The following is a 23,075-nucleotide window of genomic DNA, read 5'->3' on the forward strand; positions in this document are numbered from 1 at the left end:
CGATACGACCAAATGGAAAACCACTGATAGCCCATACCAAAGATACTAGCGTATTTTAGTACGGTTCTCACAGTCGTATTTTGAGATATTCTACCCTTCTTTCCTCACTTTTAAGACTACAAATTCAGTTTATTTGTTATGATAAAAGACTTGATATTTTTATTGTGATAGTAGTGAGCATGGAGACGAATTTTTATTGGAATTGTTTTAAGTGGACTGTTTTTATCCCATTGTAGACAAAGTTGAAAGATGATTGATGATATACAAAATTTATGTGTAATAAATTAGTCACTTCAGGTATCTATATATTTATGAAAGACATTTATATTTTTATTCAAGACTTCAGTCTATCTAGGCGTGAAAATATTTCTGCAGAATTTCTGAATATTTTAATTATCTTATTATGTTTATGCAATTCCAAGACTCAATGTACTTTTGTGACTCTTAAATACAACGAAAAACTTAAGCAAAATAATCTAAAAACATAAACTAAGTTTAATACTATTATTATTGTTTATGTTTCTCAAACGCTTCTGATATTTTCCAACACCCATTGCTAACTTTAGCGACGAAAACTAATTAATTCTAAATCAAGCGCCTACTCGTATGTAACTTCCAACTTCAACATGTAAAAAAACTATTTGGGTATTTTGTGTCTCCTGAAAACCCCAAACAGAAGGATAACTTGCCCTAAATTAATAACTTTCAATATTAATACCAATAGTTTTTTATCAAGTTGAAATAAAATGGTAAAATATAGAAAGGTAAGGGTACTAATAAGGAACGTTGATACTCCAAAATAATTAAAATTTCCTACGCTAAGCGTTGTATCTCAATTTCCCCTGGTAATAATTTCTGCTTGGATTACTAGTGCTAATTGAATTGTGTGCCCAGGCTTGGGCTATATAAATGTAAAGAAGGCAATAAAAACAGCAATGAATGTAAATAGCGTGGGTATTTCACTCTAACTTATATACATTTCTAACTCCCTGGTGTGATCTATTGTTTTGAATATTTTATCTATTTTATAGCTTGATGTAAATGAAATAAATTCAATTGGTGTGCGAAATGAGTTAAGTTCTCATAAAATAACTACTGAATTGTATGACAATGATTTATAATTAAAAATATAATATTACATATAATATATACAATATTTATCCGTATTTTAAATAAACTTTTACTCCAGTTATTTTGATAATTTTAAATTGACCATCTTGTTATACAAAACCTTGGACAAGTGTTAAGTTAGATATTTTACACACTTCAGAATGTTTAGTTCACTTGTAAAAACTATTGACAAATTATCGTTTTGCACTTTCTTTTATTGTGTTGGTAAACAGGAAAGGAAGAGTTAAAATAAACTATAAATCCCACGCTTTCTTGTGGAGGGTGACATTATATTAAAGTTAGTATTCAGTACTTTTAGTAATCCTGACACCTTCTACAGATACATACATAAAACAAGAAAATAATTTCCTTTAGCACACCTTTAGATGGATTTTTTTGTATTCTTATCACCATCCCTATTTATAAAAGAAACTTAAATACCTTACTTGAATCAGTTGTATATGTCAGTAATTTGTTTTTAGAACTATATTAGAGAATTATCCTAGAAATGATAATAGTAGTAGTAAAATAGAAATGTAATACTCACCGGTACCATAGAAGGGACCATTTGTAGGAATGGTTAATCGTTCGTTGAAACATCTGAAAAAAAAGCAAATATGTTTGAAAAAATAAAAATGATTAATTCAAGAAATAAACCATTCTTTCTGTCGTAATTTAACTTATTTAAAACTTATTATTTCAACACGTGTAAACATTTTTTTATAGATTGCCAGAAAATCTATAAAAATACATGATTAGAATCACGCAAGCATTTGAATACTTGCTACTACGTACTTTTATTAATAGTGGATGGATTTTAAATTACACTTTTTATTTTATATTCTACTAAGAAGGATTTTGAACGTTCTTTGTCTTTGTTTTTTTTTTTCAGGATACAAAAAATACACGTAAAGGATGAACGTAAGACGGATCACAACACACGCATGGAAGTTGTGTGATCGCTGGGTGAAAAGTAAACAATTTTGGTAATGCAACGAAACTCACATCTGGAAACTCTTCAGTTGAGATTTAAAGTGTGATCCATCATTCGTGCATCCATCACCCAAACATCACAAAATCTCACCTCACATACTTTATCGTTGACATTTCCATTTTTATATACTCTGTTTAAAACGTATGTATAGAACAGTTTAACAAAATTATGTTAAAAATATTTTAGAATTAATACTGCTCGTGTTGCTTTTTGTTTCTCATTAGGCCTACTATTTTCTTTTGTCTACTATCTGTTATAAAAAGTAATTCAGTAGGCCTACTTCTTAACATGTTTTCGAAAATGAACATATTTTACAGTAGTTTTAATCGTCGTTATGTATATGTAAATATGTTTTCCGTTTTCCGAATGTTTTAAGGCTTTGTCAACTTTTCTGAACTAAAAAGAAGCTTTACTTTGAGCTCGGTGTGGACGAAGGAAAATTATATAGAAAAACATAGAAAACTTAAGAGAAATTGTGGCTTCGACCGGTTCCTCAATCAAACTTGAGTTTTTTTCCAAAGAATTGTCTTTCGCGTGCAACTTTTTTTAAATGTTGAAATTCAATTTACCAAAATCTTTAAAAGAGGTCAAGGTGGCTGTACAGTATATTTTAGTTACCTTAACAATGCCTTAACCAAGAGTTTTTAAATATACCTCTCGGCCAATCCAACAAATGAATGTTGTGCTTACACTTAATATACAAAAAGAAGACTGTTGAACAAATAAGACCACTTTAAAAGGCTATAATAAACATAGTTACAAATTTAATAAATGCAGTTCGTTCGTGTTTTCACATAACAAACTTTTCACTCTGACACAATAAAATACACTCAAGAGTGATTGTCTAAGATCCGCAGCATTAAGAGTCGGAGAAAGTGGTGCAAGAGTAAATCACTCTCACGACAACCGTAATTAAAGTTTAGCGACGAAGTTTTTGGGGCAATGCAGACAGTCTGGACGTACGTACAATAGATTATGTGCTGTGATTGACAAGGAAAATGGATTCTTGTCTAAACATGAATCCGTAAATATAAATGTACGTAATTAGTTTAATAACAGAAGTTTCCTGAAATATCTTTTTAATTATATTGTTAAGATAGAAAACGTAAAGGATATTTTTGATCAAATCCAGTGAGCATTGAGAACTGATATATTTCATTAATCGATGAAACATTAAAACTTACATACTATGAAACCTAAACTTAAACCTAAACCTAAATTAATAAAATATAGCAGTCATAATAACCAGTATCTTTTTCCAACGCAAATCCTTTACTTTAGGAAAAACTACATTTCTAATGAACGTAAACGATATTTTGTGAACAACTTAAGTAAACTATTTTTGACAGTTCTCGGAAAGGATCTTTATCAAGTAAATACTAAGACAGTGACACACTCTATTAGTTTGTCATTAAATTATATTGGTTAAGAAAACCAGCTGTTAAAACTTCTGTACGGTATCCCAAAGCCCAACGCACTGAATCAAACTTAAAATGTAACCGTTGGCTGATATACATTTAAAAAATTAAAAATTAAAGTCTTAAAACACGAAGCAAAAAATTAGGATTATAGATTCGAAATTATCTCCTTCATAAAGTTATCTTTCTTTCAACACAAGAATCATAAAAATCCATCAAGTGGTTCAATCAGAATCTTCGAGCAAAACACTCCTTCATGTTGAGTAATCATAGCAGGTAATGAACAAGGAGAATTAAGTTAACATTATGCTGTAAGGAGCATGAGACCAGATTGAACTAGGAGATTTCCCTACGTTTATATTCTCGGCCAATGTTACGAACCAGAGATGAATATGCAACGAAGGTTCAAGACTAGATTGTTTGTGCGAAACACTCACTACAAGCTACTTGCATCACAAACACCTTGCATCTTACAGCCAGATTGCAGACGTAAGGGCATTTTATATTTGAATTAAATCAATCGACCAACTGAACGTAACTAGCCGTTCATTTATAGATCGTTGCGGTTTGAACTATGAAAAACACGTAATTGGTACACCGCTGTAGACCATACTACTAATAATTCAAGTTTAAACAGATACAATAATGAAAGTTTTACCAACAAGAAAACACTCCCACTGAAATAAGCACGTGTTATCGTTCCAGTAGCCTACTTTTGCACTTACTGGTGTTTTTTTTTATTTTTAAGTAATCAAAATAGCCTATATCCAATTTTTATTTGTTAAGTTTTTCTGTGATATGAGTACTGAATAATCGAGTGTTAACTTATGAAGCTGAATAATTTTAGTTACAAGAATAGATTCAGTTAAACCTCTAAATATTTATAGAAAAAATAATAACCATAGTAGAACTAACAAAATCTACTTTTCTAAATCAACAATTTGGCTATATGAATTAATTGAACTGAATAGTGTTTATTTTTAAACCATTGTAATACCACGGTCTGACTATTATACACAGCATTACAATGTTCAACACCTAAATACCAATATAAGTCTAACTCGCCTTTGGCTCGCTGGGGGCTCCGCCCCCAGGCCCCCTAGCTGTTAGTCGTCATTAGTATACAGCTAATCCAGCAAGCTGTTAGTCGTCATTAGTATACAGCTAATCCAGCTAGCTGTTAGTCGTCATTAGTAGATTAGAGTTAAGTTGTTGGTCGAGCGAAGTACAAATATAAGGAGAGTAGGGTTCGTTATAGTGAAAATCTACATTAAAGTAATAACGATTTCATGAATATATAAGAGGAGATTGATAAGTTCATAAGTTGATAATAGTTAAGTATTATATGAAGTAAATAGATTGTAGTAGATCGGAGGCCAGTAAACGTCGGAACCCTATTTGCAATTATTTAAAAATGTACAAGTTAGTAAACTTCTGTATAAGATAAGTAGATTGATGTTGATTGATAAGTTAATAATAGTAAAGTGTTATATGAAGTAAATAGACTGTAGTAGATATTCATGTATATATTTATGAAAATAGATTAAGTAATGTTTGTTTCCCTGTCGGTTAGCCATAAACTTTATGGCATATCCAGTTCCGCCACGAGGAGGCCAGGAAACGTCGGAACCATATTTACAAATGGAAAAGTTAGTAAACTTGACTAACTACTTAAAGGAAATATATACAAAAACTAAACTAACTACTAAAAAAAGAAAAAATATACAACAACGGGGACTTTTGATAAGTCAGGCCCGCTATCGTATTGTCAAACTAGAATACTAAACACACAAAAAAACGACTTATTTCTAAAAAAAAATAACTAAATGGAAATATGTACAATAACGGGGACTTTTGGTAAGGCAGGCCCCCTATGTACAACTGCCGGTGTTGTCAAGTCACGACGGGGAGTTTTGATGAAGCAGATCCCCTAGCCTACTGCTGGTGTCAAGTCCGGTTTAGAGAAGGAGATCGCCATACACGATGTTCTTTGCGTATGCGATTCCATCTCGGACACGTTCGGGATGGACGAGAACGACAATATGGTCGGGATGTCTGACCCTACTGAGCAAGACGTACAGTTGCCCGTGCGTGAAGCAATCGGTCCGTAAATCAACACCGACTGAATCTATTGTCTGACCTTGGCTTTTGTGTCCGGTCATGCAATAGGCCAACATCAGTGGGAACTGACGTCGACGAACACGTAACGGCGAACCCTCGACAAACGCGAACGTAAACGTAATTCGGGGAATTCCGATAGGTTGCGTCTGTCCGGGAAGTCTCACTGTAATCAGCCGGTTGGTGATGCCGATTACGATGACTTTAGTGCCGTTGACGAGTCCTTCAGCGATGTTGAGATTCCTCATAATAAGGCAAACAGAGCCGATCTTCAGCCGCAGAACATGGTCTGGTACGCCCTTGCCAGTAGCCGTGTTCAGGAGTTGTACGTCGACATCCAGGCCATCGTCGTTTTCTCTGTCCACTGTGTCGGCGCTCCTCAGCTCGTACAGATGACCGTCAAGGGAGTTCAAGATGTGGTCGTTGATCTCCTTGACGTTCACTATCAGAGTCGAGAGGATTGCGCGTCGCGAACACAGATCAGAGTCGAGTAGGACGTTCGCAGGAAAGACGGAATCGACCAAATCAGTCAAAGACGTCACTTGTCTAATTCCGAGCAACGGAATTAGACTTTGTTCGTTCCGTCCCTCCAAGAAAGTTGTCGAACTAACAGTACCGTTGCCTACCCCGAGAAGGAAATCTGAATAGGCCGTGGAACTACTAGTTCGGTGAGCTGTGGTCAGGGCAAAGATTTTGAAGTGCTGCCAGAGATGGGAGGCCCGAAGTGAAACGCAAACAATATCAGATGGCGTTCGAGCGTTCACGACGACGGGTGCGATCTGGCGGAAGTCACCACAGCAGAGGAAGATTTTACCACCGAATAGCTCACTGGAACGCATGAGGTCTCGCAGGGATCTGTCGAGAACCTCGAAAACGAACCGATGTGCCATCGGTGCCTCATCGAAGACAATAAGCCTTGCGGCTCTGATGAGCTCTGCTCGCTGGGAGCCGTTGGTAATGTTCCAAAAGCCGGTGCCGTCACCGAAGTCGAGCGGCAACCGGAACATGCTGTGAGCTGTAGTCCCACCAGGCATGTTACCCGCGGCGATCCCAGAGCTGGCGACTGCCAGTGCAACCTGACGACAACCTCTCACGTATGCGAGAATGACACGAATAAGAGTGGTCTTTCCGTAGCCACCCGGACCGTCAAGGAAAATGATTTTCGACGACGTTCCGCTGGCTGGGGCATTGAGAACGGAGGTAACGTACTCAAATACACGGTTTTGGTCTTCAGAGAGCTTTGGCACCCACTCCTCCACAAACGCTCTCTGTTGATTTTCGCCGTGTAAGAGCAGTTCTCTGCCCAACTCCGTCGTGTCATCGTGTACATCGGGGAGTCCGTGATCTGCGACGCAAGAGCCCTGCCGACGGAGACTACGATCAATCTCGATGAGACTTAGCTTGTAGGCCAGTTCAACATCGAGAGGATTACGCTCTATGTGGTCCTCGCAGATAGAATCACGGAAAGCATCCCACAGAAGAGCTGCAGGAGCCCCCATGTTGCAGAGGATCACAAAGAAAGAACGAAGTCTCGGGCCAGTCATGAAAGTGGCGGCCTCGCGCAGTGCGTAGTGGTACTCCTTTTCGTCTTGCACCAAGCCAAGATGCCGCGCGACCCCTTGAAAAGTGCGGCAGTTGGGTCCACCGCGGGACAGGAGGTCGGCATAACCACGGCAAGATACAGTCATAAGCAGGATACGCAGGTAGTACTGTTCTGTCCTGCTCGGAGAGACCCAAAACAGTCTGCACACCTTCTCCCCACGCTGTCGGGCAGTGATATAATGGACGCCGTCTGGGTGCTCGTATATCTCCGCAGTTTTTGGGCGCTTGACATGAACCACAAACTTTTCATAGAAACCCTGATATGTCACGTCGTCAAACAGTGAAATACGAGGCCGGTCAAAGTAGATGGTGAGTTTAGAGCTGTTCCTAGCGGCTGCCTCTGCCAGTTGGCCAGGTCTAAACAGGACGGACTGCTTGCCTTCCAGATGGACGGGAAGACATTCAACAGCCGGCTCAGATTCTGATACTGGAAAGTTTAATAAGCGCCAGCACGCGTCACTGGCACCCACCATTCTCTTCGTCACGTAATGCTGTACCTCATCATCTTGCTTACTGAAGGGAGTAACTGTGACGTTCTGGAGAGATCCTCCCTTCATAAGATATTTGAAGAGGTACTTAATCACGCGGCGAGTAGACGCCAGCTCCAAATTGATGTGGGCCTCGTATTTCAATAAAAGTGCGGAGTTATACGGCACAACCCAGCCATCGTGAACGCTGATGTTTCTCTTTCTTGAAACAATTGTCCCCTGATTACTATAATCTCGCTTGTACTGGACGAATCCCCTCTCGTCGACGTGGGTGGTTTCACAGCAGGGCTTGGGGAAGTATTTGGTGCAGTACCCCTTTGCAGAGTCCCAACAGAGGAAGTCAGTCCTATGATCATTACCACATGGACCGTGGATCATGTGTTTTAGGACCAACTTCCTCAATCGGCCTCCGGCCTCTTCTTCCGAGGGAATATCCGCGCGGATGATGGAGTCAATTTCGGACGCCTGAACTGGTCCGTCTCCGTCAATCTTGAAAACAATGTGGGCGTGAGGAAGGCCCCTCATTTGCATCTCGATGACGTAGACGATATAGACAGAGCGTCCAAACATTGCTCCGCTGCGCAGGTCTCGGAGAAGTTCCAGAAGTTTGATCCTAAAAACTCTGCAAGCAGTGCTAGGGTCACTGCGAGTACCTCCACGAGGGCAAGCTTTCTTGTTCTCCTCCCAAGTCGCGTTGTACGTAAACGTCAAAAAGAAAGTGGGGGAACCCAGGCGCGATACGATTGCCATAGCGTCTTCGTATTTTACTTTCATGTACCTGGGCCCCCCGGTGAACGAACTTGGGAGGTAGACTTTTCCCGCCTGCACCCCACCCTCGCCTTGGACGGTTTCATCACGAGCGATGTCGTTCAAGACCTGCTGTGCATTCCGAATCTCGTCAACCGGCCCCACCCGCAAGGCACTATCGGTGTTTTTCAGCTGCGTGAACTTAATATAACGCAGTTTCTCCTCCTCGTACCTCGCGAACATCTCAACCTGCCAAGCTTGTGAGAGACGGCCTAGGTGAGAGAAGCGAGGTTCCGAAAGTAGGAGGCACCGCGAGTACTTAAATTGAGTCAGCTTAGCACCCTTGTTGTCAAGACGACCAACGTGCCATCCCACAGTGCCTTGTGGGTAGAGTAGGGGATATTGGAAAGGTTCCATCAGGGGATGTAAAAGATCTATGAATGTAGGTCTGTCAGAACCAGATTTCCAAATTGTCAGTCTCCGGGGCTCAGTGTCGGTCTCATCATTGCTGAGCACGGCGTGCACTTCAACGCCTGTTTGCCGATCGCCGAGAACAGGGCCATGGGTAGACCTGCTTGTTATCTCGAAAGCCAAGTGAGCTGTAACAGAAGGCTCGTTACTCAATCGACGGTAATGCTCGATGTAAGGATTTTCCCTCGAGAGGAAATCAGCAATACCGTCGATGATCTCGGCATCAAGCGATCTACCCATCGCAATGTTACGGCGCTCTTCGCCGTCGTCTATGTACAGGCGGGACCGATTCACAAACTGAACGTTCCTAGAACGAGTGGTGAACTTTTGTCCTGGGGCGTCCAGATTGTAGACCTGGTGGTACATTCTTCCCTCGATCTTGAAAAAAGAAAGACCACTGGGATGACGATACCCGCCTGACACTTCGAGCGCGCAGAAAGCAAACATATCGTTGTATGCACGGGCTCTTTCCAGGAAGTTACGATCAGCATAAAAGTGTTCTTGCAGAGGAGGGAGGTCAAGAACGTTGAATGCTCCCTCTCCGCAACACCATTGTTTTCTGTTTTTCTCTTCCTCGAAGAGCCGTGCGTGGCAATGACGACATCTGAATATGTCTTCCACCCAGAGGCTGACCTTCTTTAATTTATAAGGCTCTATTGATTCTAGTAACTCTCCACTCCAAACAGACAGTGGGCCATGTTGCACTACGGACCGAGCAAGTGGACCTGGCAGGTGTTGGAGTTCAGACAGTTTCGGATTTTTCAGTCGAAAAATCTGAACTCTTTCGGCAGAAGCACCAGGATGACGCAAGTCGTACTCCCGAACAGCCCTTCTATTCACTTCAGGGTGATTTTGTGAGTACCGCTGATTCTCATCTCTGTGTTGTTCAGGGTGCGTCTCTCTATACCTCTTCTTAGCCGCATCTACCTGCTCTTCCCGAGTAGTGTCTAAAGTTTTTGGACGACCTCTTTTAATTTTCTTTGGTCTCCCAGGACCTTTGGTTCCCTTATCAACTACCTCAGAGGGAGATTCTAAAACGTGGGTCAAATCACTGTCTGGACATCCGATCGTATGGACAGTTTGATGGACGGAAAATGTAAGCTTAGTAACAGAGTACTGTCCACCGACGAACGCCGAATTTACCAATAACAGGGAGGCCAGGGAAGGAAAATTGTCGCACACAAACAGCCGAGCCTTATTATTGACCTCATCAATGTCTCGACGACGACTCTCGTTCACTGCGTGTGAGTCGAAGAGGTAGAGTCGCCCTTGGTAACGCCAAAAAGCTACTGCTACCAATTGACCCGTGAACAAAAAGCCGCCATCAACAGAGTCGCCGGACATGGCCGTTTCCAACATCGCTGTTAAAGAAGTGGTCACATCGTCCAATTCGGCGTAGAAACGAGGATACAATCCATCACCAACATTGGAAATTTCCTCTATGGTTACATGATGGTTTGCAACCACGAAGTTCCTGGCAAGGTCCTCGGGGAAGAGATACCTATGCATGACGTTATACTCACGGCGGGATTGATTGTACAAACGGTCGCCGGCCATGAGTATTTCGTCAATGGCATTAGTACTGAACCCCCCGCAGAACACTTGCCAGGCGAGGGCACAGGCTGAATTAGCCATGCACTGAGCATTGTTGCTCTCAGTGAATCTCAGATCTCCCTGATGGAAAGACCCAACAGCAACACAAGAGTGATCCATACCAACAATTAAAGCGAATAACAAGTATAGATCACAAAAATCGGAATAATAATAGTCCAAATAGGATTAGAAGTGATCGTGAAACTTGAACATGTGTAGTCAAATTTGGTAGCAGAAATAAGAGCGAGAACCAACTCATTATACTGCATTAGCGACTTGTGTGTACTGCTTTACCAAAAATCCGCAATTTTTAATCTTTTTAAAGGTTGAAAGTTTTTTAATGTGTATTAGAGTATTTTTTTTTCATCATAAAAAAATTAGGAGCATAAAAAATAAAACTTTATGTCCGAAAATTTAAAAAAAACACGTAATAAATAGAGAACTTTTTTAACATTTTTGGAAGTAGGGCGTATTTTTTAAGGGAAAGGAGTGCGATTTTCGGAAAACGCCGAAGAGTATATTATAGAGAATTTAATTCCTGACCATGAAAATGATTTAAAATCTTTTCTATCTCTTACCGTGCTCGAGCTATAGCTGTTTGAAAAAAAACGTGTTTTGTAGTTTTTAGAGGTCCGCCATTTTGGATTTTTGGGGGGGTTAGAATTTGAAAATGGGACTTTTGAAAATTTCACCATTAGCTTATGATCCCTTACTACAATACAACCAAATTACAAGTCTCTAGAACGTTTCTAAACGATTCATATGACCATACCAAAGTCATTAAATTTCAATCTTATTCTCCATAAGAATAACATGGGGCTCGTAAAAGTGGCAAAAAACCTTCAAATTTTGAGATTAAAATTAAGTTTTGGGGGTCAAGGAGTAAAGTTACGAAGAAACATGTAGTGAGTAAAATTTAAAGTAAAATAAGGAGAATACAAAGCAATAATAATTTTTGAAAAGAAAAATTATTTAAGTATAAAAAAATGGCGAAAACCGGTAAAAATGTTATAAAAATTTACCAAATTTTGAAAGTAGGGCGTTTTTTGAAGCTGAAGGAGTGCGATTTTTGGAAAACGCCTAAGAGGGTTTTGTATAAAATTTAATTCCTGTTCCTGGATATACTTTCAAATCTTTTCTAGCTCTTACCGTTTTCGAGCTACATCCGGTTGAAAAAAAAGTGTTTTTTCGTTTTCAGAGGTCCGCCATTTTGGATTTGTGGGTGGGTTAAAATTTGAAAATGGGACATTTGAAAATGGGGGTAATGTAAGATCTGCTACTACAATACTACGCAAATTTGAAGTCTCTAGCACGTTTCTAAGCGGTTCAGATGGGCACACGAAGTCGGCCATTTTGTATGTTATTTCCCATAAGAATAACATGGGGGGGAAACCCTTAATTTCGGGGGGGTTAAAATTTAAAAATGTCACTTTTTGGAATTTTCCCGGGGGTTTGGGCACTAGACCTACAAAACGCCGAAAATTTCAAGTCTCTAGCTCATCTAGAAGTGGTCTAGAATTTGTATCCCCCAGTGAGTTACATATGCGGCTGTATAGTATTTAGACTCGCCTTTGGCTCGCTGGGGGCTCCGCCCCCAGGCCCCCTTTTTTGGTAGGGGGTAAATAGAAATGGGCCATGGCGCAAGACCTGCAATTGAGCCAAATTTCAGATCTAGCTATTTTAGAAGTGGGTAAAATTGATTTAGACCGATGGACCTGTAGGAATTACATTGGGTAGGGGGATTCTATATTTCGTGGGGGTGGGTGTTATATTTGTAAAATGTCACTTTTCGGAAAGGGCGCAAGATCTACAATCATTCAAAATTTCAGATATCCAGTTAATCTAGAAATGTGTAAACGTGATTTAGACTTATGCACCTGTAGGAATAACATTAGGGGGGAGGATTTAAAATGGGGGGGGGGTGAAAATACGACGCCCCAGGCCCCCTTTTTTGGTTGGGGGTAACCACAAATGGGCCATGGCGCAAGTCCTACAATTGAGAAAAATTTCAGATCTTTAGCTAATCTAGAAGTGGGTAAAATTGATTTAGACCGATGCACCTGTAGGAATAATATTGGGGGGCCCCAAATTTTGACATTAAACCAAAGTTTTGGGGGTCAAGGAGTAAAGTTACGAAAAAACACGTAATGTGTAAAATTTAAAGTTAAGTAAGGAGAATACAAAGCAATATTAATTTTTGCAAAAACAAATTATTTAAGTATGAAAAATGGCGAAAACCGTAAAAAATTTAAAGAAATTTACCAAATTTTGAAAGTAGGGCGTTTTTTGAAGTTTAAGGAGTGCGATTTTCGGAAAACACCCAATAAGGGTTTGTAGAAAATTTGATTCCCGTTCATGAAAATCCTTTCAAATCTTTTCTATCTCTTACCGTTTTAGAGCTATAGGCGATTGAAAAAAAATTTGTTTTGTCGTTTTTAGAGGTCCGCCAGTTTGGATTTTTAGGGTGGTTAAAATTTGAAAATGGGGCTTTTGCGAAATTCACCATAAACTTATGATCCCTTACTACAATTGTACCAAATTCAAAGTCTTTACCACGTTTCTAAACGATTCATATGACCATACCAAAGTCATTAAATTTAAATCTTATTCTCCATAAGAATAACACGGGGCTCGTAAAAGTGGTAAAAAACCTTCAAATTTTGACATTAAACTTAAGTTTTGGGGGTTAAGGAGTAAAGATACGAAAAAACATTAAAGGAGTAGAATTTAAAGTAAACCAAGGAGAATACAAAGCAATAATAATATTCGCGAAAAGTAATTATTTAAGTATGAAAAAATAGCGAAAACCAGTAAAAATTTGAAAGATATTTATCAAATTTTAAAAGTATGGCGTTTTTTGAAGCTGAAGCAGTGCGATTTTTGGAAAACGCTTTTTAGGATTTTGTAGAAAATTTAATTTCCTTTCGCTAAGATTCTTTCAAATCTTTTCTATCTCTTACCGTTTTCAATCTACATCCGGTTGAAAAAAAAGTGTTTTTTCGTTTTCAGAGGTCCGCCATTTTGGAGTTTTGGAGGGGTAAAATTTGAAAATGGGACTTTTGCGAAACTCACCGTTAATTTAAGATCCCATAGTACAATACTACGCAAATTTGAAGTCTCTAGCACGTTTCTAAACCGTTCAGATGGGCACACCAAAGTCGGCATTTTTCAATGTTATTCTCCATAAGAATAACATGGGGCTTGTAAAAGTTGTAAAAAAACCTTTAAATTTTGACATTAAACCTAAGTTTTGGGGGTTAAGGAGTAAAGATACAAAAAAACATTAAATGAGTAAAATATAAAGTAAAGTAAGCAGAATACAGAGCATTAATAATATCTGCAAAAAGAAATTATTTAAATATGAAAAAATAGCGAAAACCGTAAAACATGTGAATGAAATTTACAAAATTTTGAAAGTAGGCCGTTTTTTGAAGCTGAAGGAGTCCGATTTTTGGAAAACGCCTAAGAGGGTTTTGTATAAAATTTAATTCCTGTTCCTGGATATACTTTCAAATCTTTTCTATCTCTTACCGAAATGGGCCATAGCGCAAGACCTGCAATTGAGCCAAATATCAGATCCTTAGCTATTTTAGAAGTGGGTAAAATTGATTTAGACCGATGGACCTGTAGGAATAACATTGGGGGGGGGGATTCTATATTTCGTGGGGGAGGGAGTTATATTTGTAAAATATCACTTTTCGGAAAGGGCGCAAGATCTACAATCATGCAAAATTTCAGATATCCAGTTAATCTAGAAATGTGTAAACGTGATTTAGACTTATGCACCTGTAAGAATAACATTGGGGGGATTTAATATTTGGGGGGGGGGGGTTGTAAATACGATAGGGGGATAAAACCTTAAGTAAACCAGAGTAAATCTATGGCATGAACGGACCATGGGAACGGGGACTTATGGTGGTTTTTAAGGGGTAAATGTTTTCTGCTTAAGAATAACATGGGGCTCGTAAAAACTTTCAAATGTAGAAATTAAACCTAAGTTTTGGGGGTTAAGGAGTAAAGTTACGAAAAAACACGTATCGTGTAAAATTTTAACTAAAGTAAGGAGAATACAAAGCAATAATAGTATTTGCAAAAAGGAATGATTAAAGTATGAGAAAATAGCGAAAACCGGTAAAAAGTTGAAAGAAATTTACCAGATTTTGAAAGTAGGGAGTTTTTTGAACCCGAAAGAGTGCGATTTTCGGAAAACAACTTCGTGGGTTTTGTAGAAAATTTAATTTCTGTTCCTGGATATACTTTCAAATCTTTTCTAGCTCTTACTGTTTTCGAGCTAAATCCGTTTGAAAAAAACGTGTTTTATCGATTTCAGAGGTCCGCCATTTTGGATTTTTGGGGGGATTAAAATTTGAAAATGGGACTTTTGAAAATTTCACCATTAGCTTATGATCCCTTACTACAATACTACCAAATTACAAGTCTCTAGCACATTTCTAACCGATTCATATGACCATACCAAAGTCATTATATTTCAATCTTATTCTCCATAAGAATAACACGGGGCACGTAAAAGTGGCGAAAAACCTTCAAATTTTGAGATTAAAATTAAGTTTTGGGGGTCAAGGAGTAAAGTTACGAAAAAACATGTAATGAGTAAAATTTAAAGTAAAGTAAGGAGAATACAAAGCAATAATAGTTTTTGAAAAACAAAATTATTTAAGTATGATAACATGGCGAAAAGCGGTAAAAATGTAATAAAAATTTACCAAATTTTAAAAGTAGGGCGTTTTTTGAAGCTAAAGGAGTGCGATTTTTGGAAAACGCCAAAGAGGATTTTGTGTACAATTTAATTCCTGTTCCTGGATATACTTTCAAATCTTTTCTATCTCTTACCGTTTTCGAGCTATATCCCTTTGAAAAAAACGTGTTTTGTCGTTTTCAGAGGTCCGCCATTTTGGATTTTTGGGGGGGTTAAAATTGGAAAATGGGACTTTTGCGAAACTCACCGTTAATTTAAGATCCCATAGTACAATACTACGCAAATTTGAAGTCTCTAGCACGTTTCTAAACCGTTCAGAGGGGCACACCAAAGTCGGCCATTTTTAATGTTATTCCCCATAAGAATAACATGGGGGGGAAACCCTTAATTTCGGGGGGGTTAAAATTTAAAAATGTCACTTTTTGGAATTTTCCCGGGGGTTTGGGCACTAGACCTACAAAACACCGAAAATTTCAAGTCTCTAGCTCATCTAGAAGTGGTCTAGAATTTGTATCCCCCAGTGAGTTACATATGCGGGATTATAGTATTTAGATAATATAAAGGTTGGGATTACTGTACTAGAAAAGATGAGCTGTCAAAGTCAAGGGTGAGACACTGAATATGAAAAAAGTAAATAAATGTCAAATCAAGTGTTAAATGCTGACAATAAGTAAAAATATAGGGTAAAGAGAGATTTAGTAAAACAGGAAAGAATACGTCAGAGTGAAATTCAATCATCAAGCAAATTATCAAACTCACAAATGTCTATATTAACGTTCTACTGCCTGGTGATACTTTTGTAACTATCGGAGACTTATTCATTGCCAAATTTTGAAGGCAACGCATTTTTTTTTCAAAAATTAATACAAATTAAAACAGCTATAAAATAAAACACACACAATAAATTAAGTTGATTACGGTAACACACAGCATGGCACAGCCAACAGGTTGTATCAGAGGGAGCAATACACGTTGGACACAGGGTGGGATGTTAGTTAAGAGTCGCATTGCAGCTTCTCAATTATTCCATCATCAAACTCCACACCATCCCTTGTCTCTACAACTACCCCTTCTCTTGGCAACTGTGCATTAACACACAGCATGGCACAGCCAACAGGTTGTATCAGAGGGAGCAATACACGTTGGACACAGGGTGGGATGTTAGTTAAGAGTCGCATTGCAGCTTCTCAATTATTCCATCATCAAACTCCACACCATCCCTTGTCTCTACAACTACCCCTTCTCTTGGCAACGGTGCATTAACACATTCACAAACCCTATGTCATTGAATACACTTAGTTTTACACTCAAATCTACTTTTGCAAATTCTAAACTACCGCTCACCCTTACTGAATGTATACTCCCCCTAGCTATCTACATCTACCCATAACCTACTATAAAAATCTGCATGTACTCATATCCTAAACCATCTATCAGTATGTAATCAAACCTGAACTACCGCTACAACTAATCATACCATTACAGTACTATATAAACATACAAATACTCATACCCTTCCTATATAGAATACTAACTCTACATCTATCCGTAACCTTACAATAAAAATCTGCAAGCCTTAACTATCTCTACATTTACGAAAACAATCACTATATAAACCTACATATATTCCCTTAATATCTGTAAATCTACCCATATCTGCATGTACCCTAACAACTATCTAGACATTTGCCCACACCATTACTAGCTCTACACCAACCCCTTAAACTTGGATTTAGTTTATATATTTTTAAATTAATTAACCACTTATAAAGCACAATGGTGACTGAATATTTCCATTTTAAGCTCACAATTTTAACTATCTTTGATTTAAGGCTGTCATACATCGAATAGTTTCTGAGATATTCTATTCAAAAATACGTATAATATCGTTTCCATTAAATTTATAAATATCTCAGTCAAATCAAACCCGTGTGCTAAGCCATATTATTATCGTTAATTCATAAGAGGTATATTTAAAGAAGAGATATATGACGATGCTAAAAACCCTAAACTAACAAGAACCATTAATGAACCATACATATAATCTTGAGTGGAGCAAAATTAAATTTCAACTAACTATCCTAAACAACATTACGTTCGATTTAAATGACAAACATAATAAACTTTCAACAAACTGCATAAAGTATCCAGTTAATTCCCCGATGGACTACTGCAGATGGAAACAAAGGTGACACCCGTGACGAGGGGAGTTTTTGTAATTTGTCGCCGTGTCAGATATGTTGTCACCGGACACATTTGTCAACTATGAGTAATTTGTGGCAGAGAAATTACCTTCTTGCGTCTGTCAACTAATTGTTTTACACCACGACGCGGGCAATAAATAACGTTGGGTCAGAAATTGGAAGTAATTTTTTCAGAGAGCGTATATTGTTTTATTAGTTTGGTAAATGAAACCACATCACATTAACTTGGTAAAATATTCTGACATCTTATTGTTATGTTCAATATCGCATCCTTATTACCCAAGTTAAAATATCTTACTTGATAAATTTAACAATAGGTCTAAATCTAATTTATTTTATGTATCGGAATTTTTTTAGCAACTCGTACATAATTTAAAACAAGTTCGCTTTACGTACATTGAGATCTCCAATCTTCAAGACAGTTCTCCTCACCTAAAATACATACTTTTTTACTTTATCTTTAGCTTAATTTACGCTCCAAACCACACCACGGCATTTCTCTTAGCTAACCATACCTATAGTTAAAAAAATGTGTACTTTTGAAACTTAAACTTGATACTAATATTATATTCCAACTGTCACCTCTATGTGACTCATACAGTAACGGTTATAGTAACACAACCAGGTCACAAAAAAACTTACTATGCACTACTGCCTGGCCAGAGAGAAAAACTGCTTAGACTCTGTACTTTGTGGAGAGCGAGTCGGTCTAGTGGTAGAGCGCGGGGCTTCAAGCCCGAGGTCACGGGTTCAAATTCCGTCAATCACCAATGGACTTCAACCATGTAATAATGCCACGAGTCTCTTTGGAATAGCCCGAAGTAACGTATAAAACAGATCCGGGCTAGAAACTAGCGTCCAAGGATGTGAAGGTGGGACACAAAAAATTGTGCTATATATACCGCACAGGTTAAAAAAGCTCTATGGTAACGTAGTAAAGGGTCGTGGGTTAAAAATTATGATCATCAACGGAGTTTAACGCACACGCATCCAAATTGACGAACCATAAGAAAACCATCGTGTAAATTCAAAGAAACTATCCAATAAAAATAGTGTTGCTGTCTTAGAGGCTGGACCCCTTACACGTCCGCAAACATTTTTTGTGATTCAACCACTTTCCCACTAAAGCATGTGTAATTCTTTCACAAAATGAAAATGGCGTTCACGAAAAATATCAAGACCGTTCCTGGACAGTATGGACACCCTGCATATACTTACCACATACGGGTAATGTACATGTTTGTAGCCTCCACTTCCATTAGCCACCATCGCCTTTGATACAGTCCCACACTAACTAGTGGCTTTGATGTAACTAACCACTTCACATGAGAACCTCTTGTCCAATCAGTTCTATTGACCAGAACACGGCCAATCAAGTAAGTGGTTTTTACCAGCATTTCCGTATTTATTCAGGTTTCATTGATCTTTAAACTGTTAAATATTTTCCATAGTACAGGAGTTTTTCCAAAATAGTGGTATGATTCGATCTTGCTTTTTTTAGTAAAAGTCTTCTCGAAGTATTATCTAAGAACCGATATTAAGCACGTGAATTCTGTCTCATACTCCAAAAAATGCCATTTACTGTTCGTCCCATTGTACAATCTGAAGCATGTTATAATCGTTATAATATGTTACATAACTGGTAGGTCTAAAGGGCATCGATGCACACTCTTTTCACTTTTTATAATGTGCAAGAATTTTACGTGATATCTTTATTGGATTGTACTAGGCGCGTGAGGGAAATATCAGTAATTTTAGTACATGGTTTGTATGATTTGAAAGTTGATAGTATACCAAGTTTATAGTATGTCCAATTTAGCAATAGCAATAGCTAGCAAAATGTATTATATTGCAATAAAACATAAAATTGTTTTTTTTTCTGAAATGTACGGATAACAAATCAATAATAGTTCATGCTTAATAAATGATAATGACTACCTTTTAAACCATCTAGACAGCAAACTAATCAGCTGTTTCTCCATATGGTTCACATCGACTATCAATAAATCCGTCAATCCATACATCAGTTGTCTATCCACAATTATAAAAAACAACAACACAATCTATCCATAGACATATGTAATCTATTCGGCCGAATTACTATTCCTCCTCACTCATCCCTTAAGTTACAACCTCACCTATCCATTATCATTGGTTTGTACATCATACATCTAACCGTACTTATATTATTCACTTGTCATTTAACAATTACATGCATTAATCACCATTCTATTCTTTTTAACCAATCATCTATCAATTTAACTTAAGTAAACATTCAAACGTTCGGCATATTCAAAATATGTTCTGTTAATGAGCATATAAGAAACCAAACTCTAGTTTTAGCGGTTACAAAGCAGTATAAAAATCCGAATTCATCATATCTTACAAATAATCTTTTTATTTTTTGCATTAGAAACCCATAACAAATAAGAAAATAAAGGGTAATTGAAATTTAAAAGCATTTCTGTATAACGCAAACGTTTATACACTACTTTTAAATGTTTGTTTACACCTAACCTCTATTATATATGGGTACATATTAATAGTTTAATGAATCTATATTAACTGTGGGCCACCGACGTTGCATCCATTGATGCTAAATCCCTTGGTATTAGCTTTGCTCCATACACAGCCTGTAATTAACCATCACTGATATAATCTGAGATTATTAATGAATGATTACATCAACTAAAACGTAATGAATGGTTAAATTTAAAGGTTTAGCTTGTCTTTTTTGCCTATGATTCTTGTCGTAAAAATAGAACGGTGGTTCAAACTGTGCACTAGAAAAAGTCTTGAAACTTGGTCATAGATAATACCTTTTCTAACCTTTTTTAACTATTCTTTGTGTGTGTATTATTATTGTAGAGGTAAAACTACAATGTTCAAATTTACCAATGCGATTATGCGTTTAATATATTTAAGATCTCCATCAATTCCGTAAAAACGTTTACCTACGACCGTTTATTTAAGTAGCCAGTTCAGTTCAGTTCTCAGATTTGATCAGTTTCAATTAACAGCTGTTTACTTTCATAACAGCATTGTTTCATTTCATAAAGCATAGTTTTTCTCATAACAAAACGGGTAACGGACCAATGAGGTTCAAGGATTGAGAGAAAAGAAGTAAAATGGTAATGTTTCGAACGTCAACTAATCAGCTGATCAGTTGACAATTTTAATTGTTGATCCGACTTGTTCATGTTGATACTCGCGTATTCTTAACCTAAGTTGGTGGTTAAAGGATGGCAGATTAAACTGATTTAAAAATGTCAGTTAGGTAGTGAAAGTGAAGTTGACGAGATGGAAATGAGAGCACAAACTGTTTGTGCTAATCTTTTGCCACCAAAATCGAAACAAAGGTAAGAAAGTACATACCAGCAATTCATTAAACGGACGAAACAAAATAAGGTTAAATTGATAAATGAAAATGTGCTTCTTTATTTTGAAAACCTCTTAAAAATGTTTTTACCCAACTCGTTGTGGACCACATATTCGATGCTGAGATCTAACTGTAAATTAACTGTTTCACTATATTATTCAGTTGTCCAAAAAATATGCAATATTTCCCTAAATGTACCTGATATTAATGGTAAGAATGCTGCTAGCAGAAACTATTGCCTGAAAAAAGTAACTTATTATTTAACGAAGTTTTACAAACACGTAATTATATGAAATCAGCTGATTATACAATAAGTCGTTGCATCACTTTCAGGTGCTTTCAGTTGCAATGACAATAAACGTAAACCTAGCCTCTCTAAGTTATGAGAAGTGATTGTTAGTAATTAAAAACCAGATTGTTAGTAATTAAAAAACGGTCGTAGGTAAAGTAGTGTACGCAACTCGCGTTAATAGTCTTAACGACACTCGTAGAAGTTTTTAAGGCACTCGCCAAGCCTCGTGCCTTAAATTTCCTACTCGTGTCGTATAGACTAACTTAACGCAATCGTTGCGTAAACTACTGTTGTTGAGTGAGTTTAAAATCCTCACTGATCCCTCGACACCACTTTACGTTGTACAAAATCGTGTACAATATTTTTATAAACTTTTACTAACGCACCTTGTTTTAATTTTGTATGAATCCAAATCAAACCCTAATAAAAGAACGATCTAATTAATTGCAACATAATATAGCATGCTAGTTTGATATACTGTATACATTAGGCTTCAGTTGTGTAATTGTATGCTAGGCTCTGAGTATATTGAACGCTTGTCAAAGGCTTTTGATTGAAGTTTGTACAGTGTGGTACATTAAACTTGATGCTATCTTGTATACCCACTACAGGTCAATAGCACTTACTTTAACTAAATATTATTTTAATCTGCAGTTCCATATGCATTTTGTCAAATAAACAAGGTTTAAATGCCATTTCGGAGGAAATAATTAAGTGAGCCAATTTAAATCGTCGAAATGAAATACTAAAAAGTCATTTGAAAATAGTTGTACAGTAATAAAATAAAAACTTAATAGAAGTGTATCAGTATCAAACACCAAACTCAACTTCCCAATTAAATCAATTACCTTCATTTGTTTTAATTGATCACAACTCCGTCCTAAATGGTTTATTTTATCTCCTCTTTTGAGGAGTTTTTGGGGTTTAGATCAATTGTTTCCAAGTATAAAACATTTTTGGGAATAGCACAAGATTACAAGATACAAGTATTAGAAAATATAAATTAACTGCTACGTCTGGTTTGTAGTTTTGTGTTATTTAACTCAATTTTTTTAGTTAAAGGCATTTAAAGGCATTTTTAGTTAGTTAAGGCATTTTTTTAGTTTTTGCGTGAACAGCGCAATCGCTAGTTGTTTACCATATAACGTCTACCTTTAACTGTACAGCGTATTAATTTGGTATCACTTTAATTAAGTAAAACATTACATCCTAGCCCAAAACCAATCCCGATTGCCACGAAAACATTCTGACATACATTACAAAGAGTCAAATGCATTTAATATTCATCATTATTGATTTAATTAAAAAAAAACCACGTAATTATGTATTTAACGAATAGCTACATAAACAAATGAATGTTTAAACTATTCAATTAATCATGTTCAAGACAGTAATCACGCACTGTAAACATGACTTGGCAGCAATTATTCTCCACAATAAACTATCGTTGTATCAAAGGAAGGAAGTGTACAATTTAGTATTTATCTCACCAAATGGTTCCTGATTAGTTGCTTGTATGCAGACGAATTCCTCTTTGCAATTTCGAGAAACGAGTAGGCGTGGTTTGGCATTGTATGCTGATGACTTGCAAATCTTTTACTGATTGGAACAAATAAACTTGAAAAACTGAGAACCATATTGATGTTTGTACCAACTCATTGATGTGGCTTAAGGGACTTAGTGAGTAACCACTATATTAACATCTGGGACAAAACTGTTTCATAGGATATTCATGATTCAGTTTCGGCTGGATATAAATTTAAATTACGCTAATTACTTGATAAATAATACTAGATGTCGTCCAGTGGTCGAAACGTTGACCAAATATGTTATGTACAGACTTCTCTATTTTCACCCCACAGTGTAAAAAAAAACATGTGATTGAAAAGTCTTCTAGTTATTTTGATTTTCTGTTTAAATATCGTTTCTATTTCATTACCAT

General features: G+C 37.1%; 2 protein-coding genes across 4 annotated transcripts in view; both read right to left on the reverse strand.

Annotated features, from left to right (window-relative positions):
• Positions 1-23,075, reverse strand: part of LOC128985324 (apoptosis-stimulating of p53 protein 2-like) — a 445,246-nt gene that overhangs the window by 345,092 nt on the left and 77,079 nt on the right. For all 3 annotated transcript variants that reach the window (XM_054404718.1, XM_054404720.1, XM_054404717.1), the window contains exon 3: positions 1,658-1,710. In XM_054404718.1, coding sequence (XP_054260693.1) covers positions 1,658-1,678 — 21 coding nt within the window. In that variant the 5' untranslated portion in view covers positions 1,679-1,710. The remainder of the gene's footprint in view (positions 1-1,657; positions 1,711-23,075) is intronic.
• Positions 5,481-10,661, reverse strand: LOC128984926 (uncharacterized). Its single transcript, XM_054404296.1, has one exon. The coding sequence runs from the start codon at positions 10,659-10,661 to the stop codon at positions 5,481-5,483; it is 5,181 nt and encodes a 1,726-aa protein (XP_054260271.1).

This window comes from Macrosteles quadrilineatus, unplaced genomic scaffold (genome assembly GCF_028750875.1).
Source record: "Macrosteles quadrilineatus isolate MER2022 unplaced genomic scaffold, UCM_ALF_1.0 Scaffold_2__2_contigs__length_208266976, whole genome shotgun sequence".
Lineage (NCBI taxonomy): Eukaryota > Metazoa > Arthropoda > Insecta > Hemiptera > Cicadellidae > Macrosteles > Macrosteles quadrilineatus.

What these genes read in the sequence shown, in the direction of transcription:
- LOC128984926 (XM_054404296.1), bottom strand. Translation starts at nt 10,661, where the DNA reads ATGGATCACTCTTGTGTTGCTGTTGGGTCTTTCCATCAGGGAGATCTG.